Raw genomic sequence first — 14,233 nt, 5'->3', positions numbered from 1 at the left:
AATCAGCTCGGCCGCGCGCGAGGGGCGGGGCTCGGCCCGGCTCCAGCGCGGCCCGCCAGACCTCAGCGCGCCCGCCGACGGACCAGGCTTTCTTAAGTCGCGGCGGCTCCCACAGCGCCAGAGGTAAAAAATTGATTCAGCTTTCTGCCGGAGCTGGTGGGAGCGAGAGGCATGAGGAAGCGATCGGCTTTGGGATAACGCCGCGTGGATTTTTTTTTTTTTCCGGTCCTTCATACTCAGGCATTGTTGGGCGCACCTCTGGGTCCTGTGTCACGAGGATGCGTAAAGCGTGACGATAGGATCACAGACGGATCGGGCCGAGGGACAGAATAGCGCTTTCGCGCTCCGCACCGAGGCGAGAGGGAGGGAAACTCCGGAGTGGAAACAAAGCAGCGGGAGCGGGAACGGGAACATCCGGGTCACTCGCGCGGCCTCGATCCGGGACACGCGCGGCGGCGGCGGCTCTCGGTGAGGCCCGGCCGGGAGTGGGGCCGGGGTGGCCCCGGGGTCGGGGAGCGGGACTGGGCCGGGCTGGCGCCTCTCGCCTGCGACGGGACGGGCCCGGCGGCCATGTGCGTGCGGGCCCGGCGACTCCTGCCTTCTGGCTGAGCCGGCCGGCGCAGCGCTGCCCGCCTGAGGCTCTGAGCGCCCCGCAGGCCTCGGTGGTGGCGGGCGGAGGTCTCCGAGCAGGGCGTGGAACCGCTGGGCCTGCGCGAGCCGGTCCCGCCCCGCCGGGTGTCTGCCCGGGAACGGCGGGCGGACCCGGGATGCCGCGTGCAGGCCTTGGGCGCTGCCCCGGCCCCTCGCGGGGCCGGCGGGACCAGCGGCCCTCCGCGGTGGCGGGCGGTGCTCGGCCCTGCCCGGTTACTTGGCCGTCGAACCGGTGTTTAACGTGCGACTCCGGTTGCCGCTCGGCTTCTCCCTTTCTCTTGCCGCAAGCAGAGGAGACTTTCTATCCTAGTCTAGAGTTAGCGTGCATTGATTAAAGCTCAAACCGTAGATTTCTCCATCTTTCTGAAACGCAAAGTTTATATAGTTCGGGGCAGAATACTTCTATAATAATTTCTTCCTATGCTAGTATTTAACCTGTAAAGTACAAATGTGAGGCTAGCAATCTTAACGTTTTGGGGTTTTTTTCCTTGCTGCTTAGGATCAGTAAGTCGTACTGTAAGTTCTTGAACCTCGAAGCGCGTATTGTTGATGTATTTAGAGAGTGGCCCGGGAACGATTCTATGCAAGACGTACATTTTGTATGTGAAAGTAGGTTATACTACCCCGTTGGAGGGTGTAAATGGGTAAGATATTCTGTAATGGGACACAAAAATTTTCGTCTCTGATGAGCGTGATGGTTTTATTTTCTCCTTTTTCTAAAGTAGGCAGTAAAAGCAGCAGAGGCAAGCTACTGAGTAAATTTGGAAACTTGTGTTAACTTTCTGAGTTGATGGCAGTAAAAGGGGCATTACTACCTCTTAATGGTAGGGGTAAGTTTGGGGGATTAAACTCAAAACGTGAAGACTGGTCTTTTCGACTTTTGTGGCATGTGCAAAATAGGATTGAAAAGACTTCCTCTGGTGCAAAATGTTTTCTGGTAATGTAGTATACGAATAGATTGGGATATAGAGAGTATATATTGACAGTGTGTTAGCAGATTGCTTTTGAGGGGATGCTTAACTAATGGGATCTTAGTTTTTGAATTGGGCTTTCAGTTTTTGTCTAATCTTTATTTTCTAGTAGATTGATGAGATTTTAGATGCTTGTCTGTTCTCATCAATGTAATTGAAGTTTGTGGAAACCATATATGTGAAGCCTGTTGTCTCTCATATGCACTTAAACTTTTCAGTGCTTAACTAAGTCAAATGCCTCAAGATTTGAAAAGCTATTTGTAGAGAATTAGAAAAATCTTTATTGTACTAGGGCACAGTATAGTGTGTAACAAAAGCAAGTAGGATGCATGTCATGAAATCTCAGGATTTTTCAATTACTTTAAAAGTTACTGGATTAGTGATGTTCTGCACAAGATACACTAGCTACCCATTGAGAAACTGGCATTTCCCTTAAGTTGCATATTGTAACTAATTGGCTGTTTAGCCACAAGAAAGAATAAATGTATTTGAAAGCAGCCTATAATGTGTCTTTTGGCGGAAAAGGTAACTGAGTTTAGTGAACTGTGTAACAATACTTGGGTGGTTCATAAGCACGTATGGTTTTCTCAGCCTAGGATGGGAAGATTAATATTAGTACAGTGGACTACCAGGTACCAAAAGCACAACTGAAATTGTATACTGTATACTCAGTTCATTTACATCTCTTGCAAAGACATAAGCTCACAACATACTAAAACTTACTATATAATTTGGCTAAGGGAGAGGTTTTTTGTTTGTTGTTGGTTTTTTTCCCCTTTTTTGATTCCGCTGGTATTTTTTCAATGGCTCTGCGTCTCCTGAGTGTGAACAGACTAAAATCCGAAGTCCTGTGTACACATTCACTAAGTCCTACAAGTTTCCTGTCATAATTAAGTTACAGGTCTATGTGTTGGGTATACTAGAGGAAAATTGGACTGAATATGGGAATATTTTTGTGTGTGTGCATGTTCCCTGAGTATGAATTGTCCCTTTTAAAAAACTTTATCTGACATTAATTTAGTTGCTGCTTTGGAGTTGAATTAGGAAATATGGCCATCCAGGCAAAATTGGCTTAAAAGGTTGAAGAACAGATTTAAAATACTTGTCCTATGAGCTGCATAAATTGCTTAATCTGATGTTTTCAAAGATCTACAGTTCATATGCTTATAATAGTAGTAGACTGCAGTACTTCTTGTAAGTAATCAACATATTGAGAGGTTGTGAAATTTTGCGTAATTCTTAACCAATGTATAAGTGTTCGTTTTAATAGTGTGGTAACACTGCTTTCATTCATTCTGTGAGCTTGTTAAGTGGAAGCATTCTGCTGTCAAAAAGGCTTGTTAGGTACATGTGGAACTGAGAACAAATTAGCCTGACTTCTCCCACTGCCAATTATCAGCTCTTATTTAAAATGTGAGAAGTGCAGGTATGATGAGGATTAAAAACCTTCATTGGAATTTGTCTGTGGGTCTAGTGAAACCCTGAGTTTAGCTACAGTTTGACAATGAAAAATAAACTCTCTCTTTGAGTACAGTTCTGGGTGAATGGAGAAGCCTCCCCTGAATTTGAGAGCGCCACTCATGCAGTCATCCTGTCTAGAAACAGTTGTTCTGTGTCATGCAGTAGGGAATGACCTGTATTCTGCATATTTTTTGTGTAGTTGTGGTCACCATGCTGTTGCTAAGGCAGTGAAGATGCAGAAATATTCATCAGTTTATACTGGAATTGAAAATCTGTCTTTTGGAATGAGCTGCTGGCTCTTCCTTAGCTGAGTTCTGTGTTGCTGCCTGTTCCTGCTGTTGTCTACAAGTTTTATAGTGGCATCACTTCAAAATTGAGATGACTTTTTTAAATTCTGTGCCTGTACTGCTTTCATGTGGGATACAGTCTTTCAATGGGGATTTACCCAAAAAGTAGTATTTCTTATTCCCATTTGCCACAAATGGGAGTAATGCAGGTGTTTGCCTGCAGAAGAAATTTGCTGTACCTGATGTGGTGTAGGAAGGAGATAAATATTTGAGTGTGTGTCAGTTGCACGAATAGGAAGTCTGAGCACTTTTTCACTGGTGTTTCTGTTGTCAAGCTACTGTCAAAGTTGCTTCTAAGATGGGGTTCAAATATGAAGCAATAAGGTAAGAATGGAATTTTGTAGGGCAAGTACAGGAAAAGAGCTAGATGGCATAGGGAAACTTGATATTATTCCTGATTATAAATTCTGCAGGCTGTGCAGAAACAAGCACCTAGGTTAATTAAGTGAAAATCAGAGGTCAATATAATTCTTGAGTGAGCAGGGCTTATAAACACATAATGCATTGTTTATGCTATAACCAGAAGTATGTACTAACAGTAATTACTTTTGTTTTAGAGGGACTTTGAATATGTCTGGCATAGCTCTTAGCAGACTTGCACAGGAGAGAAAAGCCTGGAGAAAAGATCACCCATTTGTAAGTATGCAAACCACCACATACTTGACTCTACAGTTGTTTCAGTGTTCTGGTGATAATTTTTCATTGCCTCAATAAGCTTTTACAAAAAACTAATTTTTTTTTTTTAAGTAAAAAAAAAGCTGTTTAAAACTATGTAGTGCAAAAAGAAGTAATTTTGTGTAAAGATAAAACATATTAAAACATATCATGAAGTATTTTAAGTACATCTTGTAAAATCCTCACCCTATGTCTTTTTGCCTTAATTCAGGGATTTGTAGCAGTACCTACAAAAAATCCAGATGGCACAATGAATCTAATGAACTGGGAGTGTGCTATTCCAGGAAAGAAAGGGGTAAGACTTACTAGTCTCCTGACTTCTCACTTATGGTGAAAAGTAACATAAGTTGCTTATCCATTATGCTGACAATTGAGAATTTAACTTGAGCGTAGAAAAGGTTTATGTCCTGCAGCTACTTTAGAATTAAAATTGCGATGGACTAGGAATATTGGACAAAGTACACCATAAGCCTGTTCAACTGTTGGCACTTAGCACCTTAAGAATACAAGTTTTCAGAAGACTCTTTTAGAGTCTTGTACTGAACAAACTGGAGATTGTCTTCTGCTTCTTCTTGCTTCTTTTGAATTGCTACTATTAATTACTTGAGGATTTAAATTCATTCTTTCAGGTCTTCGGTGTGGGACTTCTTTGCCTTGCCTTTTCTACTGCCTTTTGCCAACTTGCTTAAATACCTTTATGATCTCGTTTCTTAGATTCTGAGAAGACTCTGTGTGTAGGCAAAACCTACAAGGTCCATGATGCTGCTTTAGTTGAATGCTGAACACAGCATTCTGACCAGCATTGCACTTACGGTTACAACTTAGTTTGGTAGTTGTCTGCGCACAGCATTAGTTCATTCCTAAAGAAGCACCGACAAATAATCTAACACAGTGTAAGGAAAAACTCATCTCCTTGTGTTCTGCAAAAATGAGATTATCCCCCATAACAGTTTATGTACCTTATCAAGATGTCACCTCTAAATACTTAGGTAAGATTTTTATGTCATACCAAATCTTCATGGTATTGCTTTGAAGTGGAGCAAACAAGGCCTTAAAAGCCAGCTTCATGTGTACTAAAAAATATGGCACACTCAGAAAAGATCAGTTGTGCTGATGTGATTCCTGCTAATTAAAAAAAATTACATTTAACAAGAAGCAGCATGACTTACTGATCTCTACTAGTCCAGGCACTTGCTCTCTGTTGCCTTTATGTTTGGAGGCGTCCTACACTGCAGCTGCTTTCCCTGAGATGAGTAGTTGAAATGGCCAAAATGCTTTCTTGTCTGCCAGATGAAATACTGAAGTGGTGTTAATTCTGGGTGGGATGCTCTGTTCACTCATTTGACAGCAAATCACTTTCCAACTACCTAAAATTTGCCTCATAAAACCATCTGCCACTAGTCCCATAATGCAGTATGGTCTTGATGATACTGCTGTCATACTGTTAGCCTTAGTAAGGCTTCTGAGTGTCTTCTGCCTTTCACCCATAAGGTATGTTGCTCTATCAGAAACGTGGTAAAAACTTCACCAACTGTTCTAGTCCTCTGTGTAAATTACTAAAAGCTATTTGTCTTCCTCTGTGACTGAAAACAAACAAAATATAGGTAGTTTATTCTACCAAAAAGCTCATATTTGAGGTATGGAGAATAGATTTTTCTAGATGTTGACAACTGACTACAGCAATTTAGAATGAGTTCTTTAAATACACTACAGCAAATATAATCAAACTTATTCACTTCTGGAAATGTGTCACCTTATTAATTATTAGCATGTTTTTCTTCCTTTTCTAGCTTGACACTTTGCATAATGAATGCCCATGACAATGGAGTGATTTTTCTATTTTCACATGGGTTTTGGGTGCTTTATTTTGGTTTTCGTTCAGCTAAAAATCACATAATTAACATAGGAAATAATTAAGAATTTCCTTCTTTATACAGGAAATAATGAGGAATTTCCATCTAAGGTAGTCTTCAAATGTATCTGTCTGTGAGGATAAGATTTGATCAGTTTTGCTCTTGAGATGTGAGACCATCTTTACTAATCAACCCAACATTTACTTTCACTGCAGTGTTTCCATAGCAAGGGCGAGTTACAGAGAAGGGCAGAGAAGTACATTTTACAGCTATAACAATCTTCTCTGTATTTCTGCACTTCTTAGCAGATCTCAGTTTATCAGAAGATGACTTTTTTCATTGTTTACATGTTTTGAGTATTTGAGACAGTCTCTATTGCTAGATGGTTTTTTCCTGATTTTTCTTATTTTTCTTTTGAGTAATGCTTTCTTATTTGATTTGCTCTATGTCATGGGAACTGCTCCTATGAGTCCTCTTTCCAGTTTTGGGTAGGGATAAAGAGCCTCTTAAAATTTCTTGATGTACAAAAAGATGGAATCTGTGAGGCTACATTCTACCAAACGCAGACAGGGTTAGTTTAGACTAGTGAATCTCATTAACAGTAGCACATTAAGTAAGCTATCCACATTTTTAGTTCATTTGTGATTTTATTAGCCACATTCTCATAAGGCATATGAGAAGCCATTTACATTGATGTGCTTAAGGGGTGTATCCATATCCTGTCTTCTCAAACTTAAGTGGGGGCACACCAGCCATTTCCTCATTGTATGCGTATCATGTAAAACTTTAGAAGTATTCTCAAGTAATGTGAAAATTCTACTTTTATATGGAATTACTGATGATGATCATGACTGTGTTGATGACTCAGAATCACTTACTATCTGTAATGAATAAAGAAAGCCCCTCCTTCCCACTTCAGCATTTTGTATAGGTAGGATAGCTTACTGTGGTCTAGACAGCGTCCTACAATGCAGGACAGCTATTTTCTGCTGTGTAGTAGAAGAATGTCTTTTGCTTTGCCTGAGAAATTGTATTATTTTTTCCACAATTTTACCTTTTCCTTGCTGTAACTAAAACTCTGCATTAACTTTTCATAGACACCATGGGAAGGAGGCTTATTTAAACTACGGATGCTTTTCAAGGATGACTACCCATCTTCACCCCCAAAATGTAAGTACAATTACAGAAAACGACAGGTTTATTAGGACAGTGTTGTATTAATCCATTAGGTTCTTTTAAATGGTTATTACTTTCTTACAGTTTTGTTTGTTTTTTTTTTTTTTTAAGACACACTGCTTTTTCTTTTTTCCCATCCGCTTTGCATTCAGAAAGTTGTGATGAAATCAGCTAAGTGGTCAATACATCAAAACTGGGAGGAGAATGAGATTGTTTTGTAGGTTCCCTCAAAGTTTGACAAAAGCATTGCTTGAAATACTCACTACATTATCAATTCTCCTTGGAGACTAATATGTTTGCATGCTTAGACTAAACCCCTGTGTTCTTACTGTTTAGTTGATCTTCTAAGCTGAGAACTCAGAAGACAGGAACTTGGAAAAAAGGATTCTATAACTTGAACCTTTTAATCAATTTGCTCTCTAAAATACTAATCTGTTCTTTTTCTGCTACTATGTATAACTTAGTTGATCTTCAGGTACCTAGTTTTCTTATCAAGTTTTTGAACTGTATTTTCCTTATACCATCTCAAATTTAGCTATTATAGAAATGTGAAAACATCTATTGCCTTGCACGGTTTCTTGGTTCTTGAATTGGTTATCATCTCAAATCAATGACAGTGATTACAAATCGCTCTTTTTCAAATCTTTCACAAATTGCTCATTAGCATATTTCAGCTCTTATCAGCTGCTGGCTGCTCCTTTTGTTTGATGCCACCTACATACTTGTAACACGGGGAAATTTCTCTTTTAACTAAAAACATTTCACGTTATTTTCTTGAAAAGTGCCAGTTTTCACATGCTGATGGTATTAAAGGAATTGTCATGCCTTAAAATAAGATGTATATGTCATAAGACTCCCTACCAGTGCATCTTCTGAAGTACCTCTGAACTTCATAGGGGCAGCAAGACTGTTACGTCTTGTAAATATTTGTGATGTCAGATGGATTAGAAAGAAAACTGCACTGAGATGTAAATATTTCATGTATTGCAAAAGGAGTGCTCATTACTTTACTGAACATGCTAACTGTTGCTTTTAAGTCCTGTACTATGCCAGAATCTAGATTGAGTGGCAGAAGGAAAGCTGCTCAAGCCTTCAGTTAGTCTTGTAATTTAAACTCGGTTCCTCTTGTTCACTGCGTCTCGATTATACATAGGAAGATGTGAAACTGTAAAAAGATGTTAGGAAGTTTAAGTTTTCCTTGTATGAAACTTTTATTATTTTAAAGTGAGGAGAGAAGAGATGAGTGAAGGGTGGTATCTTTCCTTTACACAGTAGTATGTGAGGCTGAAAAGACAGAATTGTTTTTAAAAGGTTTTATCACAAAGCTACTATGAATTATTTAATCCGTTTCCATTCTTAAATCAAAAGATTACCAGTCAAAAAGACAATGTTAGATTGCCTGGATTGATGTCATAGATCACAGATATGATGGAGTTTTAGGAGCAGGCTGAGCCAAGAAGAAAACTGGTATTAATAGCCCCAGAAATCTGTGGAGTTTTAGTTGGGGATTGGTGGTATTTTGCCAGTGTTGGTTTGGGGATTTCTGGGTTTTGTGTTCCCCTACTGATCTGACCTAACTCTCTGATCTTCCTCTTAGCACGGTATGCAAGTAATTTCCTCTTCTTTATCAGGTAAATTTGAGCCACCGTTATTCCACCCAAACGTGTATCCTTCAGGCACCGTGTGTCTCTCCATCTTAGAGGAGGATAAGGACTGGCGGCCAGCAATCACAATTAAACAGGTCATTACTTCTACTCACACGGATTCTTAACACTTTTGCTTTGCTTGCTTATCTGATGCAAAGATGTTCACTGTGTGTTCCTAAATTGGTTTCTAAGGGTTTTTCACTGAATCTCTTAGTAATACCCATAATACATGCCTGTTACTTCTATTCCTTTTTCCATAGATCTTGTTAGGAATACAAGAACTTCTAAATGAACCAAATATTCAAGACCCAGCTCAAGCAGAGGCTTACACAATTTACTGGTAAGTGTCTTTGCATATGAGCTTGAAAGCTGTTATATTGCCTACAGTTGTCTGTTACTTGTAGTATAACATGCAAATGTTTTTACAAATTACAGGGGAGTTTTCTTACCTTCATGACTGTATTCTGTGAGGATACCTAGATTGTGCTAAACTTGAACAAAATGGTAACTTCATGCCTGTTAGGCTAGTGGAGCTTTTAATGGCAAAGCAACAGCAATAAAGTGTGGAGACTCCTTATATCATGATTTTCATCATGGTTCTAGCCCAACACAGAATCCTTACCCTTAAAGGCTGAATGAGGTGTCAGGATGTCATGAGACCAGGGGAAGAAGAGACTGAATTAGGTAATAAGTCACATTTGTCAGTACAGGAAGGAGTAACTTACTTCTGCCCAGTAGCGTGTACCTATAATAACTTGTGCGTGAAGGATAAAGGAGAGCTGTGGTCACTGTAAGAAATACGGCATTTTTGGAAAACTACATATTCGAAAAGAATAGGTTGAAAAGTACAGAATGCCTATAGCTTTAGCAGAATGAAGTTTGCATTGATTAGAAAAGGGGAAAATTTGTGAGCTGAAGAGACTTTTAGACTTTCTGGGTTAGTGGGCTTTTTATTTTTATTTTTAGACTTAATCTTAAAAGTTTTCCCACTATTAAAAATGCATATCTGTTCTATAATCTTGAGGAAAGCAAAACATTTTAAACAAATGCTTTTGGCACTGGCAGCTACTGAAATAAGAACCAAGATGGAGTTGTGGAATTACAGTTCTGGAGAGAAGAGGCCTCCAGGACAGTACCAAGTTTGAAAAATAACATTTTATGTGTCTGCACATGCAAGCTATGTTAAATGTAGCTTTTTATAGGGTCCTAGCATTTAATTTATGGCTTCACTCAGTGTTACTTCTTGAAATACTTACTGAAGGCTTGATGGAGTTGAGTGCATATGGAAGACAGTGGCCACAGTTGTAGGAGCCAGGAATGATGAAGGCCTCAATAATACACTTCTATATGTATACTATGTATAGATAGTCTGTGTTTTAATTTTTTTAATCACCTCCCACATGCATATATGTACAAAACCAGCCTTGGCTAATCTTGTTTCTGTTTAAAGTGCTTCCGGGGGAAAAAATACCTGTTGAGCTTTGTTACTTCAAGTATTTATAGTCTCCCATTTAGCCTTTTCATGTCTCTTGGACATGCTGAATATTTCAGATGGGTTACTATTATTCTGCAGTCTGAGAGTGTGTCTCTCTTGCTATTTAGTGAATATCTAGTAGAAGTTAAACAGACTGGTATTGTGCATGCATCTGTAATGTTGGCACAATTGATGAATACTGCAGAAGATGCACTACTGTTTACATAGATGTCTTTTAGTCAAGCTGTTAAACTTTCAAGACTAAACATTCAAATTAAGAATACTTTTTCTCAAGATACCTTCAGTACTGTTGTTCAGTAACTTTAGCACTTCTAATGTGCTAACCTACTTCCTCTTTGCTGTAGGCATTCAGGGTCTCCTGTGGAAGGCATTCTGTGTGTGCGAGACTTAACAGCTAGGCTATGTTCTCATGTGGCAATGCAATACAACTTGGAGAAAAAAATGTTAAATAAACTGTGTAAATCTGTTCACAAGAAGATAGTATCCTCAGTCTCTTTGCTAGCAATTTTTCATTGCATGTGACCAAAATTGGTTTAATTTCTTCTTCCCCTTCAATCTGTCAGGTTCTGAGGATATAATTTTCTGCCTTTCTTTTTTTGTTCACTGCAGCAAAACTTCATAGCTGAAAACAAGTTAAATTTACTGCAAAGCTGTCTGCAAAATCTAGTCACTCTAAACTATCTCTGGCAAAAGAGTAATGGTTACAAATTTTTGCTTAGCTGAGTACACATTTGACAGCTAAATACACAATGGACAACTGAAAGTAAATGGATGCTTTACAATGCTACTACTATCCATTGTTGGCACAAGAATAGAAAACAAAGAACTTGCCCTTTTACATCTTAAGCCTGAGGCATAGTGACTGGACCTAGTTTCCTCAAGTAATACTTGTTTAATCAATCTGTAGCAAGTATGCTACACTTAGATATGTTGAACTAGCTTTTTTTCCCAACTGAAGATTAGGATAAGCCTAAATGTGTGAGTCATGGTCTGTAGAGATAAAGGCTGAAATTACTACACCATTATAATTTTTCAGTTTTTTAGGAACGGAGTAATTTTCTCTCCAAAGCAGTAAAGATGATAATTTAAAACCATATGAAGTCCACCAGCTGTTAGTGAACTGCTCTCCTCATTTTGTACTGTTAGGATACCGGTATTTGTTAATGACTTCAGGTTTTCATGTGACTGGGGAGTAGAAAACTTCAGATGAATGACAGAATGTTTGCACGTGAGGTACAGTTGGTCTTGAAGAGCAGGTGCAAACCTGCTCGAAGAGACTGGTACAGTATGAAGTCAGTGCAATTGTTTGACAGCAGGTGATGTTTGGGATGTAACTAGTTGAACAGTACCATACTTATCCAGAAAAATCTTTAATTGTTATCAAAAATGTTTGCCTTCAGCAATGACTTCTCTTCAGTAGGAAACTAACTCTGGATTACAGCCTCTGATTTATCCAGCTACAATTACCCTTTTTCTTTTCAGCCAAAACAGAGTGGAATATGAGAAGAGGGTTCGAGCACAAGCCAAGAAGTTTGCACCATCATAAGCATTTGTCATGCATCATCTTAAAAAGGAAGGGATTGGTTTGGCAAGAACTTGTTTACAAAACTTTTGCAAAATGTAATGTTGCTATGTACAATTAATATCCACATAAGGGGAGGGGGTTGTATGTGTGCCATTTTCCATATTCGCCAGTTGTATACAGTTCTAAATTTGCTGAATTGCCCCCAGTTTTTTCATACAGGGTCTCTTCCTTCAGTCTTTTGTATTTTTGATTGTTATGTAAAACTTGCTTTTATTTTAATATTGATGTCAGTATTTCAACTGCTGTAAAATTATAAACTTTTATACTTCTATAAATTCACTAGTATCTCTAGTTACTTTGCTATCTGATGCAGGCATGCTTTAAAATGTTAGAACTATATTTAGCCTCTACCTGGCTGTATAAAAAAAAAAAATCATGCCCTCCACCCCCTTCCCTCCCTGAATTTGTTTTTTCTATCTTTCAGAAACTAGGTTGTTATTGCTTAAGAGCCTCTGAGATCCAAAGTTAGCCAGCATCCTTAATCTGCATCACTTTCTTTGTGTTTATATGGCATTCTGTCTGTGTCGCTGTTTAGAGTAAATAAACTGTTTATATAAAGGGCTTTGTTTCACTTCATTAAAATTATTAAAAGACTGCCATTTAAATGGCTCTGAACACAATTCAGTGCAAGTCCTGTTTTTAAGGCCCATGATGCTGCGTTCGCCTTTTGTTTAGATGCTACTTTCATTAGTTCTTCCTGTCCCTGACCCAGAGCATCTTTGTGGTTCTTTGGGCCATGTGTGGTAACAGCAACAAGTCAATTCTGAATGGTTCCTCAGGCAGAGACCAATAGCTTACTGTGCATAATGGGATCAGCATACTGGTGTCACCATGTTAATATAAAATCATGTGAGTTTTACACTGATAGGAACAATAATAAAAGTTGTCCAAGGAATGCTGAGGATTTTTGATGGTGCTTGTTTATCCGAAATAATTTTGTGCCCTTTTCCATATGTTAATTCATATAGTTTCAAGGAAAAGGATGTGCTGTATGCAGTTACAGTTTCCTTCTGTGAAGGAAATCTGTTAAAATGCATAATTTATTTTCATGTATGTGAAGCTGATATGCCTTCTATTAAACTTTCACTGCTTTTTTAAATTGTATTTTTAAAGTCCAAAATCATTCTGCAAAGCAAAAAGTGAAATGTTTTGTTCCATCTGAGCTGAGCTTCTTCAGTGCTTTTATTAAAAAATGGCTACTGCCCAACATGTAAATTAATCTAAGTTGCACAGCTCTGTTCCCAGATCTGTTTTGCTTCTCTGCATTTGATTGCTATAGCTTTATAATATAAAAGTATTCCCCGAAATTAGAGTAGCTGACATGGTCACGTTCTCAGTCCTTTAAAAATTAAGTTGAATTGCTTTCTTGTCACTATCTAAGAAATCCTTGCTAAAACAGCTCATTTGGGAAAGATTTCATATGGGTGGGGAAGTTATTGAAAAAAACTGAATCAAAGGAAAAGTCTCCTTGTAGAATTGATTTACTTGTGCTTCTTTTTTTTAAAAGAGGAAATTGAGTATTTGTACCATTCAAACTGCTGCTGGTACTTGCAGCTCTAGCTCCAGTAGTGCTAATATTTAATCCCTCTAGTAGTAGAGGGACAAGAGGAAAAAAATCCTGTGATGTGAAGAACTTTGATCTGTGAAGGTGAGTCCTTCGTATCTCCAGTTCTACTAAAAGATTGCTAAAGTTTAGGTTTGAGTTGGGTGCTTGGAACTCTGGAGAGTATTCTATTTAAATATATAGAAAACAACTGCTAACAGCTCATTTTCACTTTACAAACTGGCAGGCATAGGGAAAAGTGACCTAAGATACTAGTGCTGGTACGAATCTGTCACAAAGCTTCAAGAGGCAGGCACTGTGTATTTCTGACTTGCCATGCTGCCACTTTGATGAAAATACAGAGATAGCACTGATGAACCTGTGATCTGAAATTTCACAGTACAGTTCTGAATATGAAGTGCCAAAATATTGTGTTGTTGCTTGGCATTGTAGCAGAGTAAATAAAATGAGCAATTAAAGCTCCCGAAAAGACATACTGAGATGTTAAAACACTGCCAAGCATTTTTTCCTTTCAAGCTTAGCTCAGTTTATTCTAAATAGATGTAGTTGTTGAAATACATATGGCAGGTTCAAGCCTGCAAAGACTTCAGAGACTCCCTGTGTGGTAGGTACCATGAACAGGGCAATAGCTTAGTCATGTTTTCCTGTTGAAATACGCACCAGATTTACCTGATATACTATTAGTTAAGTGGTTCATAGGGGATTATTCTTTCCAGATATGTTGATTAGAATACAGGGTTATTTTTAAACTTAAAACTAAACTTCGATCTCCTTACACAATAATTCAACATTTCATACTTACCTAAAAA

The 14,233-nt window shown here is 38.8% G+C and overlaps 1 protein-coding gene across 2 annotated transcripts; it reads left to right on the top strand.

The window, feature by feature from the left end:
- The first annotated feature begins 2 nt into the window (after positions 1-2).
- On the top strand, positions 3-12,421 carry UBE2I (ubiquitin conjugating enzyme E2 I). 2 transcript variants are annotated; one of them, XM_079320563.1, is made up of 7 exons: positions 3-123; positions 3,988-4,066; positions 4,317-4,400; positions 7,056-7,128; positions 8,766-8,875; positions 9,041-9,120; positions 11,758-12,421. In XM_079320563.1, exons 2-7 carry the CDS (start codon positions 4,001-4,003, stop codon positions 11,819-11,821), a joined length of 477 nt encoding a protein of 158 aa, XP_079176689.1. In that variant the 5' UTR covers positions 3-123; positions 3,988-4,000; the 3' UTR covers positions 11,822-12,421. The 2 variants fall into 2 exon arrangements, with proteins under 2 accessions (XP_079176689.1, XP_079176690.1); XM_079320564.1 differs by lacking the exon at positions 3-123 and adding an exon at positions 163-468 and having other exon boundaries at positions 3,990-4,066.
- The last annotated feature ends 1,812 nt before the right edge of the window (positions 12,422-14,233 follow it).

This window comes from Erithacus rubecula (genome assembly GCF_903797595.1).
Source record: "Erithacus rubecula genome assembly, chromosome: 17".
NCBI classification, from domain to species: domain Eukaryota; kingdom Metazoa; phylum Chordata; class Aves; order Passeriformes; family Muscicapidae; genus Erithacus; species Erithacus rubecula.
The sequence above is the reverse complement of the archived record's forward strand: the minus strand, read 5'-3'. Positions and strand labels throughout refer to the sequence as shown.

Coding starts and splice junctions, on each gene's coding strand:
- UBE2I (XM_079320563.1), top strand. CDS start 4,001: ATGTCTGGCATAGCTCTTAGCAGACTTGCACAGGAGAGAAAAGCCTGG. Junction 7,129..8,765: donor CCCATCTTCACCCCCAAAAT/GTAAGTACAATT, acceptor CTTCTTTATCAG/GTAAATTTGAGCCACCGTTA. Junction 8,876..9,040: donor CAGCAATCACAATTAAACAG/GTCATTACTTCT, acceptor CTTTTTCCATAG/ATCTTGTTAGGAATACAAGA.